This window comes from Chenopodium quinoa, unplaced genomic scaffold (assembly GCF_001683475.1).
Source record: "Chenopodium quinoa cultivar QQ74 unplaced genomic scaffold, ASM168347v1, whole genome shotgun sequence".
In the NCBI taxonomy this organism is placed as follows: domain Eukaryota; kingdom Viridiplantae; phylum Streptophyta; class Magnoliopsida; order Caryophyllales; family Amaranthaceae; genus Chenopodium; species Chenopodium quinoa.
Genome location: NW_018742881.1, coordinates 1,896,030 through 1,916,827, shown reverse-complemented (window position 1 = coordinate 1,916,827; position 20,798 = coordinate 1,896,030). Strand labels below are relative to the sequence as shown.

At 32.8% G+C, this 20,798-nt stretch overlaps 2 protein-coding genes across 2 annotated transcripts in view; one reads left to right on the top strand and one right to left on the bottom strand.

Moving 5' to 3' along the window:
- LOC110726825 (callose synthase 10-like) overlaps positions 1–2,405 on the bottom strand; it is a 52,658-nt gene extending 50,253 nt beyond the window's left edge. Inside the window, exon 1 of the mRNA XM_021906348.1 lies at positions 1,857–2,405. Within this exon, the coding sequence (XP_021762040.1) occupies positions 1,857–2,064 (208 nt within the window). The 5' untranslated portion in view covers positions 2,065–2,405. The remainder of the gene's footprint in view (positions 1–1,856) is intronic.
- Positions 2,406–5,745: 3,340 nt separating this feature from the next.
- LOC110726662 (protein FAR1-RELATED SEQUENCE 9-like) lies at positions 5,746–9,636 on the top strand. The gene is made up of 6 exons (XM_021906132.1): positions 5,746–5,854; positions 6,363–6,464; positions 6,604–6,725; positions 7,044–7,762; positions 8,104–9,247; positions 9,520–9,636. The coding sequence occupies exons 1-6, from the start codon at positions 5,746–5,748 to the stop codon at positions 9,634–9,636; spliced, it is 2,313 nt and encodes a 770-aa protein (XP_021761824.1).
- The last annotated feature ends 11,162 nt before the right edge of the window (positions 9,637–20,798 follow it).

Below are 20,798 nucleotides of genomic sequence, written 5' to 3'. Positions count from 1 at the left end.
TTCAAAAGCGAGTGGGGCTCTTTAACCATGATGTATGTTATGTACTGTAGAGGTGGAGACTACGAATTGCGCTCTTCAATTATGACATAAACATTCTAATAGAAAGCTCACTATGAGCACAGAAATGATGCCCTGTATAAATTCAAAGTACATATAATTATATGCGAGGCTAATAAGAAAAAATGTGGAGGATTTAGGTAGTTAGACTATGTTTAGTTCACATGATCTCATCTAAATTTTTCTGATTTGGTATGATCTGATTTCCACATTTGACCAAACTCTGACTTAATCTGAACACTAATCCGTAAGATTAAAAATAAAAAAATAATAAATAACAAAATTTGCAAATGAGATGTCATTAGATTCATATATGAAACTTCATCATTTTTTGAATCACGAAAATAAAGATATTCAATGATAAATAAAACAAATAAAAAGACAAGATTTGATCCAATTATTTCCGAAATAAATTGATATCAACTTAATAAGTTGAACCGAACATAGCCTAGGCCCTGGTAAATTAACAAATTTCTGCTAAAGCTGAGTTAGCAGAATTTTGATTTCAACAAGACATCAACTGCCATAGAGGTGCTAGATATGATCTTCATGTCTTCCTTCACAGTGAGATGGCTGTTATTTCAGGCTTTTTGGGTTAACTCCAGAGATTGGGTTGTGCTCTTTATCTTTGTAGGGACAACTACAAACGAAGTGGTTTATATTGGAAAGAGCAAACAATAGACATTTCTTTGATTGGAGGTGATTTGATCCTTAAGAACTTGATTGGAATATAAAGATCTACTTTGAAGTAAGGCTAATGGAAAGAATATGATAAGGGAACAAAAATGACAAGCAAGGTTGTAACTTGTAAGGGAGAATCATCCACAATGTTATTGTATGTTCTGACTCTTCTAAGGCATATGGATTTTGAGTCCACTAATTTCACACCTATTTGACACTCCTACCACGTCATTTGAAGGGAAACAAAATGTTGTGACCTCTAAAAGAAGGAATCTGTCACTACCAATATTCTCATGGACATGGAGAAATCATTTGGTTTTTCAGCTAGAAATACCAATCACAACACTTATTAGCACAAAGGTTAAGGAGGCTGGTAATCACAACAGCTCACATCAAGTGAATGCTTGAGCCTTACGCAGTAAGAATCGTCAAACCTTTCCCGGATACCACCCACTAGGCCACTAGGTGCTAGCGTCAACCGTCAAGATGAGGGATAAGGTAATGACTCTCATCGAGGTAAAAGACTCAAAAGTGATACCATTTAGGTCAGTGACAGCACCATGAGTGTAAATTATAAAAAGCTTTACCAGCTTTATAAGGAATGAGAGTGGTAAAAACAGCCCATTCTTAACATACCATGCTTTCAAGCAAATCCAAATATTGTACATATTAGCTACGATGCTCCCGACTATAGGATGTCTAATCAATATTTTTGCCTCTCCATTCCTTTCCACCTTTTCTCGTAATCATACGACGTCATGTTTGTAACTCAGTAAAGCATCAAATCATAAAGTCCACACTAAGCCACCAGCTCACTCATTCTCACAGAGTCACATAGGCCGGCTCATGTAATCACCGAAGACGTTCTGCTTGATATCCAACACTTTGCAGGTCTTAATTATAACTTCTATTCAAGTTTTGCTCAAAAAAAGTACCAACAAGAAGATTTTTTAAAACATACCACAATTTTATCTACATCTACGCAATTGTTAATCACTCAATATCATGAATTCCCAAAAACTACACTATATCAAGCAAAAGCATCAAAAATCATAAAAACACGAATTCGCAATCATAAAATACCATTAATTGACAAGAAATGAGAAAGAAAAACATACAAATGCGAGCAACATTAGGATCCTCATCTTGAATCTCGTCAGCAGCCTGCAAAATAGCATCAATATGGGAAGCACGACCGAGCGAAGGCGGAACAGCTCCAGCGAGGCCGCTAGGGTGGCGCTCATGAGTAGGAGCAGCAGTCCGAAGCTGCTCTCGCCGGAGAGTAGCTCGAACAAGGCGTTCCCAATTATCGAGAACTCTTGCCATATTTTTTTTCGCTTCAATTACAACATTCGAAACCCTAGCTCAATTGAGAAACCAATTGCGTGATCAAATCGATTGTAAAAGGGGGGAAATTAGAGTATTTGAAGACCGAATTTGAGAGAATTAGGGTTAAACTGTTTGATGAGTGAGAAATCTCAGAAGACAAAGGGGTGAAGTGATGATTTGTAGATTGCGAATGGAGGAGAGAGAAAATGGGGGAAAAGTTTTGAATGAAAATGAGAAAAACAAATTATGTGAACACACGGTATGGTGGTGGTGGTGGTGGTGTGGTGGACTCAAAAGCTTTTTCAGTTTCAGATTAAAGATCGCGGGAATTGGTGGACTTTAAGCTTTTTAATTTTTATTTTTTCTTTTGAGGAAAAGGGGATTTTTTTTTTTTTTATTGATTATACATTGTGATTTGATTATATTTGTGCACTATTCTATATTGTAAGTATTATTTTTGCATTAATGTTGCGAGATACGCTTAGAGGTAAAGGTATGTGATTTGGTGAAATGATTTATTTACTATTCGTCCATGATTATTGAAATATAATGAGTAAAGGAAGAATTTAAGTCATATAAGACGAGATTAAGATTGTGGGGTGTTTTATGCACTCAAGGTGTTTATACACCGAAGTAGTTAATGGAGTCAATAATAAATATCGCTTGTCACTAATAAATCAAGAATTGAAATCGGAAACTTCCTTTATTTGATTGAATTGATATTGGATTGATTGTATTGTTTTGTATACTAGTCATCCCCAAGTCTAAATTTGTAAATCACGTAAAGTGCAAAATGGATGAGCAATAAAACTCTGGATTTGTGCACATCTAGAGTAATGACAATCAGGGTTGGGGTACACGGGGTATTAGTCGTGCACTTTTCTATAGGTCGTCTGATCTACGAATCTCTTATTTCAAATACTTTTCAAAAACTAGGAGTTAGATGAGATCTCATACTAGCTACGGTCACGGAGTCAACACGTAAAAAGAATCATTTACATTTTTTATATATATATATATTTTTTATTTTATTTTATTTTTTTTTTTTTGCTTATTCTGATCTTAATTTGGATTCCTAAGGATTAAACGAGCTTCGAAATTTAGGGAACATTTTTCTCCACGCCAATAAAAAATAATTTTTTTTTTAACTTACTGGCTCCAGTGAGAAAGGTGGTTGGAAAACACATTAAAGGTGTGTCTTGCACCCAAGTCATTAGATTGTGGTGTTTTAGCTACTACGCAAAGTATAGGGTGTTGTGTGCACTTAAGCAATAGTTTAGAGTGTTGAGGCCAATTTTACCTATTAAATAATAAGTATTAATGTTCATAAATAACTTTATATATACAAGTATTTCCTTTCAAAATTAAAGAATATAAACCTACTTTTTTATAACTCTCGCACATTCTAGATTTCAAATAAATTACAAAAGTAGGAAGATTAATGGAGACAAAGGAAATCATTGATATATCAATTAAGTAATGAATAATAAGTAAACTTGATGTTTTCTATAATATTTAAGTTTTTATAGAATAAAATCACACAAAAATGTTACTCCGTACAATACGGATTATCTTTTATTTTTGGTAGGAAATGCAAAAGAAATGTAAAAATAGATTAAGAAGGAATATGATTGTATAAATTCCCGACAAATAATAAAAACATTAAGAAAATACGATTAGAAGTAATTTCATTTAAGTTGAGAAGGAAGTTAAGCCCAGATGGATGGTGATCATCATTAATCAATCATCTAATTCAATTGAATCACTTCTCTGTCTTAGAGGCCAGGTTAGGCAAAACCATAAACCATTCTTCAATTTCAAATTTACCGGACCAAACCATATCAGTCCTTTTTTAACAGCAGGAACCAAACAGTCCATGACGAGCTTTTTGTGCATGAGCAGCATTAACAAAGAGCACAGAACTAAAGTAATGACGGCAATCCAGGGTTTGGTGTGGATGGTTGTAACATACACTCCCATCATGAAAGCAACCAAAGTAGCGTATAATGATAATAGTAGTAATAACAGGCTGAAATCCATTAACACCACTGATTTGCTTTTATCCGTCGTAGCGATGACCCAAAGCAAGCAAAATAAGACCATCATTGACAAGCACATTGCCAATATGTTCGAGATCATAAAAGCTTGAAATGCTCCCTCTCTTATCAGAGCTGGAAACCCTTTGTTACCTTCGTATATCTATATACCCCCACTTTATACTTTTAACATACAAAACTTATATTATCTAAATACCTTCTTAAGTTTATGCCTATGCATGCGTACTAATTTAGTATGTAAACAAAATTAATTAAGTGCATTTTCATTATTGTTTCCACTTAAAATTAAGTGAACTGAACTGAACTGAACTGAGCTGAACTGAATTGAAACTAAGCTGAAGTGAACAGACCCTAAGGAGAACAAGTGCAAAATAATTTTAGAATTGAGGTTAGTAAAGTAATTACTAAATTGTACGAAGTATAATATACGAGAAAAGTTAGAAGATAAAGAAGAATAATTTCTAGGTGATTGAGGGTTTTAATTTGACCGAAAATATTTTGGGTCTTTCAATGTTGAAGTATATCCTACCAAATAACACATGTAAGTGTTCCACATTGAGAAAAGATCGAAGAGAAAGTTAAACACTTTATAACGCTAAGAGGCTACTCTTTCTATTGCCATATGATTTTGGGATATAACCTACTTTGAACTTGTGAAGTGGACTTTCAATCTCTTTTTGTTTACGGGTGCGGCCCAAACCTGTATTTAACATGGTATTAGAGCCAGAGTATATTGTTAGGCCCAAAGTTTGGGCCCGTAATAACATTAAGTATCACTTCTTCTATTGTCATATGATTTTGGGATGGGACCCTCTTTGATGTTGTGAAGTAGTCTCTTTCTCTTAGTTTCCAGGTGCGGTCCACACCCGTATTTAACATTCCATTCTGGTTAGTAAAGGGATGGAAAATAATTTTTTCAAAGGTGGAAAGTCATTTGAAATTTTTTTTTTCCAAAGGTGGAAAATAGTTCTTCAAAGAGTAGAAAATGTTTTCTTCGTTGCATTTTCCTCCTACCTCTCATCTCATCTATCTTATCCTCCCATTATTCCTATATAAATTTTCTTGCAAGAAAAAAAAAAAAAACTATTTTTACAATTGTGTTTTTTCCCTCCTATTTTCCCTTCTTTTCTTGTAAAAAAATAAATAAAAGAAAAACTTTTTTTTACCATTGTGTTTTTTCCTTGAAAGTTATTTTACATGTAAAATAATCATTTTCCTAAAAAGTTGTTTTTTGTTAACGAACATAGCCTAATAAGGGAAAACTAATATGGAGTACAACAATTTAAAAACAGGAAGAAAGAACGCATCATTAAAAATAAAAGGCAAAAATATGAACACATACACTACTGATTTCCTGAAAATTTTACCATACAGCAGGTGGTATGCTGCTTGGTACATCTCTTTGAAAATCACAGCAGCTACTTTCTTTCTTTCTTTTTTTTTTACCTCTGCTTTACGTGAATTACGTAAGAGGGTCTTTCCATATATATGTTGATTGAATTAGGATGTTCATAAATTAGAAATCACATTTTCAATTTAGATATGAATTTCTAGAGAGAGAATATTCTAGAGAGAGAACTTCATTGATAGAGAGAGAATTTCAAGTTTTTGGAGAGAGAAAATGGCTGCTCATGAATTTAAACATGATTTCGATCGTCGATTTGCCAGTGATGATGATCATGAGAATGATGATGGTGGTGAATTTCATGATATTGTAATCGAAGGAAAAGGTAAATATATTTTTCTCATTGATTTTGTAATTTTATTGAATTTGATGAATGTAATTGGAAATTTTATTGAATTTTATGCAAATTATTAATTAATTGCTAAATATATATATAATTGAATTGAATCCTGACCTTGTTATTGTATTTATGTTAAATTTTAATCAATAATTATTGCATTAGTTTATGCTCTGTTATTTTTTGAATTATACAAAGGTTGAAGATGATGTTCATTCTAAATTGCATTTATGTTCATTCTGCTCTGGTTTTTTTTTTCATTAATTATACAATGGTTGAAGATGATGTTCATTCTAAATTGCAATTATGTACTTTTACTGAATTTCTTTTTTGTCCGTTTATAATAGTTACAATGTTCTTTATTGTATTACATTATGTACATTTGATTTAAACTTTATGTTCTTTATAATATTATACAATGAGCATTACATCAAAGTTATATTTATCTTTATTATAATATACATTTAATATAACTACAATATTCATTTATATTTAGGCTTCACAGAATCTACTAGTTTAGAGTTACTTTTTAGAAAAGTGAAGTCTGATGAAGAAGCTTGTGAATTATACAATTCATATGCTTTTAAGCATGGATTCGGTACACGTAAAGGAGATAAAAAAAACAAGGAATGATAAGACAGTAAGGCAGCGATTTTTAACATGTTCTTATGCTGGTTTCAAAAAAATAAAGAGTGATGTTTTGTACCAAAAAAGGGATTTTCGTACTGGTTGCAAAGCATACATCCAGTTTGATGTTGATAAGGAGTCTGGTTTATATTGCGTGGTGAAACATGAAATGGAGCATAATCACAGTAGGGTTCCCGTTTCAAAGAGACATTTGATAAGATCTCACAGAAAGGTTAGTGAACATTATATATTATTTTAATGAACATAATTCATATATTAAATGAACATTTTGTAATTTTGCAATGTGCATTCATTTCTTCTGCTCATTTTTATAATTCAAAATTAATGTACATGTATATATATGGAAAAGAACATTATGGTTTTATTTCAATGTACAATGTGTAAAATGATAATGAATATGATTTTCTGTTGCTCAGTTTTCTAATTCAGAATTAATGTACATGTATATATGACAAAGAACATTATGATTTGTTTCAATGTACATTACGTGAAACGATAATGAACATGTGTTAAAATATACTATATACAGGTTAGTGGTGATCAGCTTGCCATGGTTACTAGTTTGTCTGAAAATGGTATACCTATTGCTGATGCATATCGTGTTATAAGGGATCAAGCTGGCTGTGAAGCCAATCTTAGTTTTCTTCAAAGAGATCTTTATGTTGCTTTGAGTGGGGAAAAGAAAAAGAATTTTGATGGTTGTGACACAAAACAATTGATTTCTTACTTTAAAGAAAGGAAGTCAAAGGAGTATGTTTTTTACTATGATTTTGATGTTGATGAAAAAGGTCATCTACAGTCCTTTTTCTTTTGTGATAGTAGGATGAAAGTTGATTATGATGCATTTGGAGATCTTTTGGTACATGATACTACATATCGGACAAATAAATACGGTATGATATGTGGTCCTTTTGTTGGCATGAATCACCATAACAAGAATGTCATGTTTGGTATTGGATTTGTGATCAATGAAAAGTGGGAGTCTTTTGAGTGGCTATTCAACACTTTTTTGAGATCAATGGGTGACAAACATCCAATCACTATAATGACCGACCAAGCTCAATCAATGGCTAAAGCCATTAGGATTGTATTTCCTAATAGTCGTCATCGATTATGTACTTGGCACATTGGAGAGAATGCTAAAAAGAACATCAAGGGACTAAGAGCAAAGGAAGGTTTCAATGATTTATTTGATATTTTTTTGAAGTACACTGATACAATGGCTGAGTTTGAGCATTATTGGTCCAGGTAACCTTTAATATCTCACAATTTATAATTGCTCTAAAATAATATATGTTCTTTTCTAGTTAGACTCATGATCATTAATCATCACCATTATGTTCTTTATTGTTTACTTTTATGTTCTTTGTTAAATAACATATTTTCTCTTCATTGGTTAAGTGTGCTCTTTGATTAATTTGCACTGTTCTTTATATATTAATTTAAACATTTTTTTTCATTATATGTTCTTTCTTCTATATAAGATTCTAATTATACCAATGTACTTCCTATTTAAATTGTCTGTTCTTTATGGTCCAATATTATGTTCATTTGCATTCATGATTATGTTCTTTGTTGTTAATATGCAGCATGCTTACCAAATACAAGTGCAATGATAACAAATGGCTCAACAACTTGCATAACATTCGGGAGATGTGGTGTCCTGCATATTCAAAAGACTATTTTAGTGGAGGAATTCTTTCTTCTCAAAGGAGTGAAACAAGAAATAAATCTGTTTCACGTAGACTTCACTTCACCCATGGTTTATGTGATTTTTACAAGACTTTCATTGAGGTTGTTGAAGAGTGGAGGAGAAAAGAAAATGACCATGATTACGGTAGTATCACGGGAAATCGTCATTTGGTTTGGGCTGATGTTGGTCTGTTGGAGCATGCTAGAAGAATTTACACCATTCAAATGTATCTTCAATTTGAAGATAACTTTGTAAATGGTGTTCCATGCACCGCTAGGGTTATTGCAATGCAGCCTCCTCTTTACGAGTATCATGTTGGACATCCCAAAAGGAACTTGATTGCACACACGGTAACTTTTGATGAGTCAGAGGTTACGGTTGATTGTACTTGTAAGTACTTTGGTGAAGTTGGGTTACTTTGCAAGCATACCCTTCGTGTTCTTCATCTCAACAATGTGACCTACATACCAAAAAGATATATCTTGAAAAGGTGGACTAAGGCAGCTATGTGCACTAAGGTGGATGACCATGTTGCTGAAAAAGATGGTGTGACACCTTCAAGTGTTTGGATACTACAATATGTAAGGACTTTCATTCGTTTAATTGATCGTGGACAACATGATTTAAGCACTCGTAATGTAATTGAAGAAGCTATTAATGAGTGTGCTAGTAGAATTGAAATATTGTTGAGAAAAGATGGAAATGAAGAGGGTCACGGGAAAGAAAATGATGATAACACAGATGCTCAAGCTGCTGCCCAATGCTTGGAAAGTGGTAATCTATTAGAGCCACAAGATGTGATTCAAGCTAATGTCTTTCAAGACTCACCAACATCTGCTGAAAAACCCATTGAAAATGAGAAGGAATGTATGGTAAAAGACCCCATTAGAAGGAGGAAGAAAGGACAAAAGAACATCCGACTTAAGAGCACACAAGAAAAAATATGCAACAAGCTAAAAGGGCAGAAGATTAAGTCATGGAAGAAGAAAAGTGCAAAGGGTGTGTCTATAATAAAAAAGAAAGCACAAGATACAATAAAGGTAATTTATATTTGTAATGATGTTCTTTAATTTTATTCATAATGTTCTTTATATTTTTAATAAGGTTCCTTACATGTTCTTTATATTTTTAATAAGGTTGAAGATGAATGTTCATTCTAAATTCCACTTATGTTCTTTTACTCATTTTTTATTTTGTTTTTTAAAAAGTATGTTCCTTACATTTATATTTGTATTTTTTTTTTGTTCTTTTCATTTACAATCTATGATATTTATAAAGTATTGATTTCTAATAATCTTCCTTACATGTGTAGGACTCTTTAACAGTTCTTGAAGGAAATACATTGGCTCATTCTTCTTTGTTTGGTGGTTCAATTGAGTATTTTGAACCTGATGAATATTTTGAAGTACATGTTACACCATTTACATAATAACAGGTAACAATTTTGTTACTAAATTTAGTTATTTAATATTAAAATTTAAATTTCATTGGATCATTACTTATTTTTTTTATTTAATTTTTTTTGTAGGGTTTATATTCAACGTAATTGGGTTTGGAGAATACATTTCGTTAACCATTATATTCATAATTCATTGATTCCTTCAAACAATACCTTTATTTTTCAAAGTATATTACCTTGAAATCTTGTAATAAATGACATTAGTCTTTCACGTAATTCAATATACAATTTTTGTTTGTTATATCTTTATTTTTTAAAATTTACCTATCACTAACTTTAATAATTATATAATTCATTTTATAATTGACCTTAAAATAGTATTATACATCAAAGAGCATTCTATGTGATTTCAAAAAACATACTATAAAACATTATAATATTATCATACACTTAATATAAAGAAATATACTATTAAACCTCCTGTTATCATATAAACATAATGTTGTTTGACTCAAAATAACATACTGTATGAATCCAATGAACATAGAGTATGAAACAAAAGAACATAGTGTATGAAACAAAATAACATAGTGTATGAATCAAAAGAACATTCTGATTTTATTTATTTATTTTTTTAAAAAAAAAAAAAAAATATACATCGTTTTCCGTTGTGTTTGTTTTGTTTTGCTCGAGGATGAGCAAAAGTTAAGCTTGGGGGTGTTTGATGAGTGACATTTATGTTACCCTTAGGGGTAGTGTATTGGTCTCTTTTCTCCTGTTTTTCTTAGGTTTTCTACCTCTTTTCTCCTCTTATGGCTTCCTTTTCTTTTATGGATGAAAAGTATGCTTATTTGCGCTTGTTTTGATAATCTTTATGCATAATTTTATCATCCCCATGCTCTCGTGATCTTTGCTATCTTTTGCAGGTTCCATGACGGTCCTAAGCACGGTAGGAGGCCCCTTGGCCAAGTATGGAGGCATGGGCAAAGACTAGAGGAGCAAAAGGGAAGAAGAGGAAGTTCAAGAGGAGGTGTGGCCGAACCTTTAAGAGGTTCGGTCGAACCAAGGTGTGGTCAAACTTTTGAAAAGTTCGACCGAACCTCCAAGGCAGTTTCAACCAAGTTTTCAGCATGTTTACAGGAGGGGTCGAACCAGGAAAGTTCGACCAAACAAGGATCAGGGAGGTTCGACCGAACCTACCCTGAGTTCGGCCGAACCTACCCTGAGTCCGACCGAACCTACACAGAGTTCGGTCGGACCTTTTCCCGTTTCAGCTGATTTTTTGCGGAGCTTCCTAAGCAATTTTGTAAGGGGTATAAATAGATTTTTTTTTTTTTGCTCATTAACAAAAGAGAGAGATTTTTCAGTTTAGAATAGATTTTAGGTTAGTTTTAGGTTTTAGAGAGAGAAACTCTCAAAATTTTAGAGAGAGAAAGTGAGGAGCACAATGGTTTTCATGGATTTTGGATAATCAAATGAGGAATTTGAAGATCTCCACCTTATATCAATGAGCATTTCTTACTTTCTCTTCTCTTATTGCTTTATTTAGTTGCTTTCATTATGCTTGAGTAGTTTCCCTTCTACTAGGTGCTGAGTGAGACTTTGTAATGATTATTTGAGTTATTTGAGATAAATTTGATGATAATTGTGTGATTAAATTGATTGAATTGATGTTGGCATGTTGTTTGTTTTAGATTGGATTGATCTCCCATGATAGCACACTTAATTGCATATTGGTTTTAGTTTGACAAGGGATTGTGAATTAGAACTGATATATTTGATTGCATTTTGGGTAATTTTCTTCTATGCACCTAGTCAATGAGGGATCTAGGCTAGGAATTTGAGAGATTACTTTTGAGTGTAGTTAATTCTCATTATAATTCTTTCTTTGCATGATTGATTATCAAATGGATTCTCATTAGCTTATTAATTGTTCTAAGTGGATCTTTTCCCCTAGTAGACTTTATCATACCTTGTTCTTTATATGTGTTTTAGTGTAGTTGTAGTGTCCTTTATCCGTAAATCGACTTCGGCATAGCTTAGGCATTAGATTAAGAACAATCTAGCATTACCGTTCCTTGTGGTTCGACTCCGAACTTACCACTAGACTTGTTTAGGGGTTAGTTTTAGGATTTATAAATTTATTTGATTGAGTGTGGAATGTGCGACCGTTCTAACGCCCCGTCAAAATGGCGCCGTTGCCGGGGAACGGTGTCAATGCTTGATTGTTTTTGATTGCTTGAGTCTAGGATTTTCAAAATCAACACTCTCTTCATTCTCAACTCCTTCACCATCACTCATATGCTCACCAATGGGATCCTCACACTCTCTTGGTTGCTCAAAATAATCATCAAGCATCCTCAACACACACATTAAATTGGGATTTTTCACAAACAAGCATCAAGGGTGACAATTTTTTTCTTTTTTTTTTCTTTTTTTTTTTATTTTATTTTATTTTTTTTCTTTTTTTTTATTTTTTTTTTCTTTTTTTTTTTTTATTTTTTTTCTTTTTTTTTTCTTTTTTATTATTTTTTTTTTTACTTTTTTTTTTCTTTTTTTTTTATTTTTTTATTTTTTATTTTTATTTTTCTTTTTTTTATCTTTTGTTTTTTTTTTTTGTGCTTTACATTCTTCTTTACTTTTTGTTTTTTTTTTTCAATAATTCCTTTTTCCAAGCTTTTTTTTTTTTTTTTTTTTTTTTTTTTTTAAGAAATGTCCTTGCCTCTTTTAACTTTGGACGGCTTTTTTCTCAAAATGTATTTGGTTTTATGCAAAAAATTATATACAACACATACTTGCTTTGCAAATGAACTCATAATTCTAAACTTGCACCATAAACAATAAAACAAGCTCCAAAACAAAATTGCTTCACAAACTAAAGGTAGGATTTAAAGTGAAACTAAGGCTAGAAGGCTTGTATTAAGGTTAGAGAAAAGAATGTATATGGCTCAAATGGGCTAGTAATAGGGGCAATTGCAAACCAAATCCAAAATTGAAAATTAATCCTATAAAAAGACAAATGTCTTTGTCATCCCCTAAAGTGGCTCAGTCGCGATCTTGGGAGCTAAAAGTCAAGTTCTAGATATGAGAATGCAATAGCCAAGGATCCAAATATGCCGCTCAACAAAGTATGATGAAGGCTAGAACAATTATACATCACTAGGGATAGCAATAACTAACTCTTGATTTCATATCCACTATAGAGAGCAACTCCATCTTACCACAAGCAAGTGAACTAGAGCTTCATGGTCCCAAAGTTCTTAGCCAACTACCTTAGCATACCATATCCTAGAGTCAACCTAACACATTCTCAAACCGTGCACACCTCTAAAATTTAGGAAGAAAGGCATTCAAGAATACAAGACCAAAAGTATTATGTCCAAAGCAAGAACAAAAGAAAATACATTGCAAATTTGCCTTGATAGAAACAAAAATCTTTTTGTGATTTTCAAGACATAGAAAATGGAAAAGCATATACAAATGTGCATGGCATATATGAATCAAAATTCCACCAAACATGATAGAATACCCTCCCCCAAGCTTGAATGAGGCAACATGCTCAAACTTTAAACCAAAGAATCCATGGGAGGAGAAAAGAAAGAAAGTCATCCAACCAACCAACATATGTCCAACAAGTCACAAATCATTAGAGGAAGAGCAAGGAAGGATATTACCGGATATTAGGTGGGTATAGTACTCGCAAATGACCCAATTAAACCTTCTTGAAGCCGACTACCTCTAAAATTGAATCTTGTTTTCCATGTGCTAGCAAAAGTGGAGTCAAACTTCCTTGATTCTTGATCCAAACCAATGCATAAGAGTATATTAAGTTATGTACCTAGCACCAAGCACACAAACATTCCCATGAGGCCAAAAACTATTCTAAAAAGAAAATAAAATGAAAGCAATAAAACACGGGTTACTTCCCGAGAAAGGCTTGCTTAAGGTCCAAGCTTGACCGCTCTAGTAAATAATATTGCAACGATCGCAAGAGCTTGTCAAATGCACTACTACACATCTCATAAGATAACAAGTAAGCAAATGATATAAGAAGGGCATGCACCAAGATTAGTGCACGCAAAAGAAGGTGAAGAGGGAGTTTCCAAGAAGAAGAAGAATCAAAAGAAAATTCAAGAAAATAAGAAGAAGAATAGAAAGGCAAACTCTCTTCACAAAAATCTTTTTGGGTGGCAAAATCACCCTTTTCCTCAATTGAAGACGAATGAGGGACATAAAAATCTTCATAGGCAAGGGGGTCCCCAATAGGCTCATTAACAAAGGAAGGAAGGGATATAGGAGTGTAGGGGATATGGTTGAAATTCCTTGAAAAAGGGACATGAGAGAAGGGGATAGGAGCAATGGTCTTACAAATGGTCTCTTCTTCACCACCATTCCTCAAATCACCAATTTGAGCATGAAAATCAATCATAGAATCCTCAAAAGAAGAACACTCATGATCATGATCTCCCTCAAACATCCAACTTCCAAGAGGAACTACATAATCCCCTTCACTACAATCATGACCAACAACTCCCTCAACTTCCTTAAAGCCTAAAATCTCAAAGTCATGCATGAATGGATGCAAATTCATTTCAAAATGGTCTCTCTCCCATGAAGCATTCTTAATGAACTCACTCAAAAGGCTATGGGTTTTCATTTGACACTCAATAAACACATTAGACATAACCTTAAATGAATCCAAATACTCATGGATAAAAGGATCACAATCATGCACTTGAGACTCATCAAGATGGGAAAAAGGGTTAGGATTTTCAAAATCAACACTCTCTTCATTCTCAACTCCTTCACCATCACTCATATGCTCAACAATGGGATCCTCACACTCTCTTGGTTGCTCAAAATAATCATCATCATCCTCAACACACACATTAAATTGGGATTTTTCACAAACAAGCATCAAGGGTGACAATTGGCTTTCTAACTCTTCTTTTCTTCTCCTTCCCTCCTCAAGACGCTCCTCATTCTTTTTCATTATCTCTAATTGACCTCTCATAGAATTAAGAATCATTTCCTTACTAGGCCCAAGCTCATTATCAAGCTCAATGCACCTAATTTGAGATTCAAAAGTAGCAATAAGGGATTCAAAAGGTGTTGAAGGTTGAGGCTCAACAAGAGAAGAAGAAGTACAACCAAGATTGGAAAAATCAACATTAAGATCATGAGCATATACATCACATTGGGGAGTGGGGGCACAATCAAACACATGAGATTCATCATTAAGGGAACGAAGCACATCACAAGAAGGCATGGTAAATAATGAAGAATATTGAAACACACCATTAGCATCAACTTGAGCATGCACCTCATCATCATGAAAAAAAGAGGAAATAGAGTTGAAATCATGTGTTTTAGGCTCACTTAAGGGATCATGTAACAAATCATGGGAATTCATGCTAATATTAGAAGTATCAACACATTGCATATCAATAATAGAATCATGATTACCCTTATTATAGACATCCCAAGCAAACCAAACATAAAAATCCCAAGCATCATCAATTGATAATGCTCTAAATTCACCATTATGCATGCATTCAACTTCATCCCTAGTTTGCTCATTCAAACCAAAATAACAAATCTCACAAGCCTCCCAAAGACTACAACAATAAAAATCCAAATATCCCTCAAGTCTATTGAAATATTCACAAAAAGGCTCATTGTCATATTGAGGAAACGAGTTACTTGCCATTTTTTTTTTACAAAAACAAGCAAAAATTAAAAAAAAATAAAATAAAAAGAAAAGTATACACAAAGACCTAGACTCAAGCAATCAAAAACAATCAAGCATTGACACCGTTCCCCGGCAACGGCGCCATTTTGACGGGGCGTTAGAACGGTCGCACATTCCACACTCAATCAAATAAATTTATAAATCCTAAAACTAACCCCTAAACAAGTCTAGTGGTAAGTTCGGAGTCGAACCACAAGGAACGGTAATGCTAGATTGTTCTTAATCTAATGCCTAAGCTATGCCGAAGTCGATTTACGGATAAAGGACACTACAACTACACTAAAACACATATAAAGAACAAGGTATGATAAAGTCTACTAGGGGAAAAGATCCACTTAGAACAATTAATAAGCTAATGAGAATCCATTTGATAATCAATCATGCAAAGAAAGAATTATAATGAGAATTAACTACACTCAAAAGTAATCTCTCAAATTCCTAGCCTAGATCCCTCATTGACTAGGTGCATAGAAGAAAATTACCCAAAATGCAATCAAATATATCAGTTCTAATTCACAATCCCTTGTCAAACTAAAACCAATATGCAATTAAGTGTGCTATCATGGGAGATCAATCCAATCTAAAACAAACAACATGCCAACATCAATTCAATCAATTTAATCACACAATTATCATCAAATTTATCTCAAATAACTCAAATAATCATTACAAAGTCTCACTCAGCACCTAGTAGAAGGGAAACTACTCAAGCATAATGAAAGCAACTAAATAAAGCAATAAGAGAAGAGAAAGTAAGAAATGCTCATTGATATAAGGTGGAGATCTTCAAATTCCTCATTTGATTATCCAAAATCCATGAAAACCATTGTGCTCCTCACTTTCTCTCTCTAAAATTTTGAGAGTTTCTCTCTCTAAAACCTAAAACTAACCTAAAATCTATTCTAAACTGAAAAATCTCTCTCTTTTGTTAATGAGCAAAAAAAAAAAAAAATCTATTTATACCCCTTACAAAATTGCTTAGGAAGCTCCGCAAAAAATCAGCTGAAACGGGAAAAGGTCCGACCGAACTCTGTGTAGGTTCGGTCGGACTCAGGGTAGGTTCGGCCGAACTCAGGGTAGGTTCGGTCGAACCTCCCTGATCCTTGTTTGGTCGAACTTTCCTGGTTCGACCCCTCCTGTAAACATGCTGAAAACTTGGTTGAAACTGCCTTGGAGGTTCGGTCGAACTTTTCAAAAGTTTGACCACACCTTGGTTCGACCGAACCTCTTAAAGGTTCGGCCACACCTCCTCTTGAACTTCCTCTTCTTCCCTTTTGCTCCTCTAGTCTTTGCCCATGCCTCCATACTTGGCCAAGGGGCCTCCTACCGTGCTTAGGACCGTCATGGAACCTGCAAAAGATAGCAAAGATCACGAGAGCATGGGGATGATAAAATTATGCATAAAGATTATCAAAACAAGCGCAAATAAGCATACTTTTCATCCATAAAAGAAAAGGAAGCCATAAGAGGAGAAAAGAGGTAGAAAACCTAAGAAAAACAAGAGAAAAGAGACCAATACACTACCCCTAAGGGTAACATAAATGTCACTCATCACATTCTCTTTTGATATAAATATCATATGAAAACCTAATATGAATCCATCAACATCAACCATGGCTGTGTTTCTTAGCAAGAAAATGTATCTCTGGTTTCATCTTGTTTTTTTCATGCATCATCAAGTCATATGCATATTGAGTCCTCAACTTCTTCATAGGATTTTCCTGCAAAAAAAAAATTAGAATAATACATAAAAGTTCACAATTCCAAAAAAGTAAATATTAACACATTATAATACTTACGTTATTGGCTTGTAACCCACAAGTCCACCTCTTTTTTCCGTAATAAGTTTCCATATGCCTCATTGTGTATATAGCACAATCGATCTTGTTTGTAGTTGTCTGCCACAACAATTTTAACAAATTAACAGAAAATTTTCGGACCCTCCCATGACTTTTCAACTTCTTTGTCTCAAGAAAAGTTGCATAAGCATTTAACTGCATGCAAAATATAAATTGTTAGGTATTTCATCAATGAACATTAAGTTTTTAGGAAAAGAACATTTTAACTTCTGAAAAAGAACATAGTCTTTTGTATAGTATACAGACTACTTACTACTTTTTGTGGGTAATCCTTATATTTATCTTTAATATTCACACCTTCTTGAAGAGGAATATTGTCGATAATTTCCAAATATTTACCCTTCATGTTGATGCAAAATATATAGAATTGGTCAGATTCATACACTGGAATGAAAATCTGCAAAATAATATACAAAAGATTTCGTTGAGAATTAAAGACCATTTAATTAAAATCAACAGAACATTCATATATTACAATACTAAAGAACATGTCCGAGATAGTAAAAGAAAATGAAGCTTACCAATTGAAATTGATTTGTCATTTCAATCTCTAATGCTTCCATGTAAAATTTGAGTATGTCAATGAATTGATTTAGCCTATGTTCATCAGTTATATCTTGACTACTGTCCTTATATCCATCATTCATGCACAAGAAATTCTGCCAACACACACACACACACACATATATATATATATATATATATATATATATATATATATATATATATAATTTTACCCCAATAGAAACAATACTTACAAATGCTTCAGTGGGAAAAAATATTCGGCTCTCGTTAAGTTCAGCATTTCTCCAGTTCATAACATTTGACCAAGCATCAACAAATTCATAGTACACATATACATCGTTCAAGAGTGTCTTGAACTGTTTGCGATTCAACATGACTTGCCCATCATCATATATTGTATCACTATAAAAAAAAATATTTAATAAATTTGGGATCGTAAAGTTGAATAAAATTAAAGTTTATTAAAAAGAATATGTAAATTAAACTTACTCAAGAGGAAGTTCAGGTGCAAGTGCAAATTCCCACATCATTTGTTTTTCTTCTTTTGAACCTTCCAACAAATGGGCATACTTGATCAAGAATGGAGACTTGAAGATCATTGGCAATTTTCTTTTTCTCTTGACATTTTTTGGGGATTCATCACTATAAAAAAAACATGATTAATATATAATGAACATACTACTTACAAAAAGAATATAATCTAATGAATTGAAGAACATAGAACATATTATATATTTATAACTATTATACCTCTTTTTTCCATTTCCTCCTGTTTTATTTTTTTCTTCACATCCTTGAACTTTGTCCTTCCTTGACTCTGATTGTCTTGATTCACTTTAAAACAATATATTAAATCAATAATTTTATAAACACTAATAAATATAAATCAAATTTAAAAAAAAAAACTATAACAGATCATACCTCTCTAAATCTTTCACATCTGTTGTACTTTCAACACCACCTTCTTTTTTATCATCATCAATATTTTCTTCACTGGTTATCATCAAAGAACATGACATTATACAGAATATAACACCTTACTTATATAAAGAACATTTAGCATCTAATAAAGAACATTACATATTAGTCTAGAGAACAGTTTGTATTATACTAAAGAACATACTACAAACCATCAGAGAACATGACATTATTCAGACAAGATCATCCATATAAATATAAAAGAACACCTGATTTATATAAAGAACATTTAGCATCAAATAAAGAACATCATATATTAATCTAGAGAACATTTCATATTATACTAAAGAAAATAATACAAACTATCAAAGATTATAACATTATTTATCACACTAATAACTACACATATATTTATTACAGACCAAGACATATCAAATACAAACAAGAGGTCAATAGGTTACCCAATCTTTTCCACATCATTTTTTGTGTTTGTGAACACACTATCAACTGCATTATTTTCCAATTGTGCCTCCTTGAAGATTTTATCATAGTCCATAGCTTCAAACTCACTGCCTAAACTAAGTTTTAGAGTCAGATCAAATGGGAGTGTAGGCATATCGTAAGTAGTGGGAGGCAACTCTTGGCTGAAAATGAGTGGGGTCAAACTTGGGGACTGAATCCCAGTGCTTAAGAATTGGTCCTGGTCTTGGGGATTGATTGGTTCCTTGTCTTGGGTATTGATTGGTTCCTGGTCTTGGGGATTGATTGGTTGTCTATCTTCAATAGTTTCGTTACTTTTCAGGACATTCATCACAACATCATCAATCATATTCCCAAACCAGTCTGCTCCAAAGAAGTCATTGTCTTGACTTAGAATTGAGCTCCCTTCTCCTCTTTGAAATTGAGTTTGTGGTTGAATTTCTTGGGGAATTCTATACCCAGAACACTTTGACCACATGGCTGCCACATTGTACATTGCATTTTTCTCAACCAATGGTGCAGTGTAGAATTTCTCACCCAACTTCAGTACATTAGAGAGGTTAACAAACCCCGATGCAATTCTTTCTGTTACCTCACGCAACAATTGATTATATTCCTACAGATACAATAATAATATGACATTACAAGAAAGCATAAATTATAATGTTTAATAAAGAACATATTATTATACCATAATGATTATTATCTTTAGTACGGTAATTTTGACGTAAATAAATAAATATAATAAATCCAAATAACAAATTATTTCCTTCATAGTACCTGCATGTTAGTAGGGGAATTCAGATTTGTTTTGTCATGTTCCTGATGTTGTTCTTTTGTCTCATGTTGTTGATTGAAACCTTCTTCCTGATGCTGCTCTTTTGGACTGGGTTCTTGTTGTTTAGGTTCTTTAAGAAGCAAATTCTGATTTTTCACTGTCCATGGGACCTTGATCCTATCCAACATAATACCAAGCCCAATACCTGACTTCAACTCAAGTTTAATTCTATCTCTGATCTTCTTTCCTTTCCAAACCTCGAGGAGTGGAAAATCTCTTGGCTCATCGAAGGTTAACTTTTTCTTCAATCGATCAAAGTAACAAACCTGATTTTCAATCACAACTCCATCAACATAGTAAATTTTTTTTTAAAAAAAAATTACATTTAGCTTACAAAAAAGCATAATTAATGCATATAATATTAGTTATTTGAAGTGACGATCATATTCACGAAATAACATAATATAATTTATTAACGAACATACAGTTTATAGTAAAAAAAAACATTTTGAATAACTAAAAAGAACATTAAAATGAGTAAAGAACATTCATTATAAAATAAGTGAAAATTCATTTTTTAAAAGCATTGTAATGAGAAATGTAAAGAACATTCAGTAGAAAAAAAAAGTACATTGAGTAGAAAATAAATGAACATTTATTATAAAGTAACAACTAATACCTGAAATAAGGTTGTGGGTTGGTTATGTGTTTGATGCAACAATTTACAGCCAGAACTAGGAAACTTCTCTTCCAATCATCAGTAAGAGGAGTTTCAACTTTGGATAATTTATTGCATATTGCGCCCAATGTAGGGATTCTACCCCCATGGTACCTCTTAAAACCTTCAAATACCTCCTTGAACATGGGATCATCAAGCTTA

What these genes read in the sequence shown, in the direction of transcription:
- LOC110726662 (XM_021906132.1), top strand. Translation starts at nt 5,746, where the DNA reads ATGGCTGCTCATGAATTTAAACATGATTTCGATCGTCGATTTGCCAGT. An exon ending in TATTGTAATCGAAGGAAAAG is followed by an intron (nt 5,855 to 6,362) that starts GTAAATATATTT and finishes ATTTATATTTAG; the next exon opens with GCTTCACAGAATCTACTAGT. An exon ending in TGATAAGATCTCACAGAAAG is followed by an intron (nt 6,726 to 7,043) that starts GTTAGTGAACAT and finishes TACTATATACAG; the next exon opens with GTTAGTGGTGATCAGCTTGC.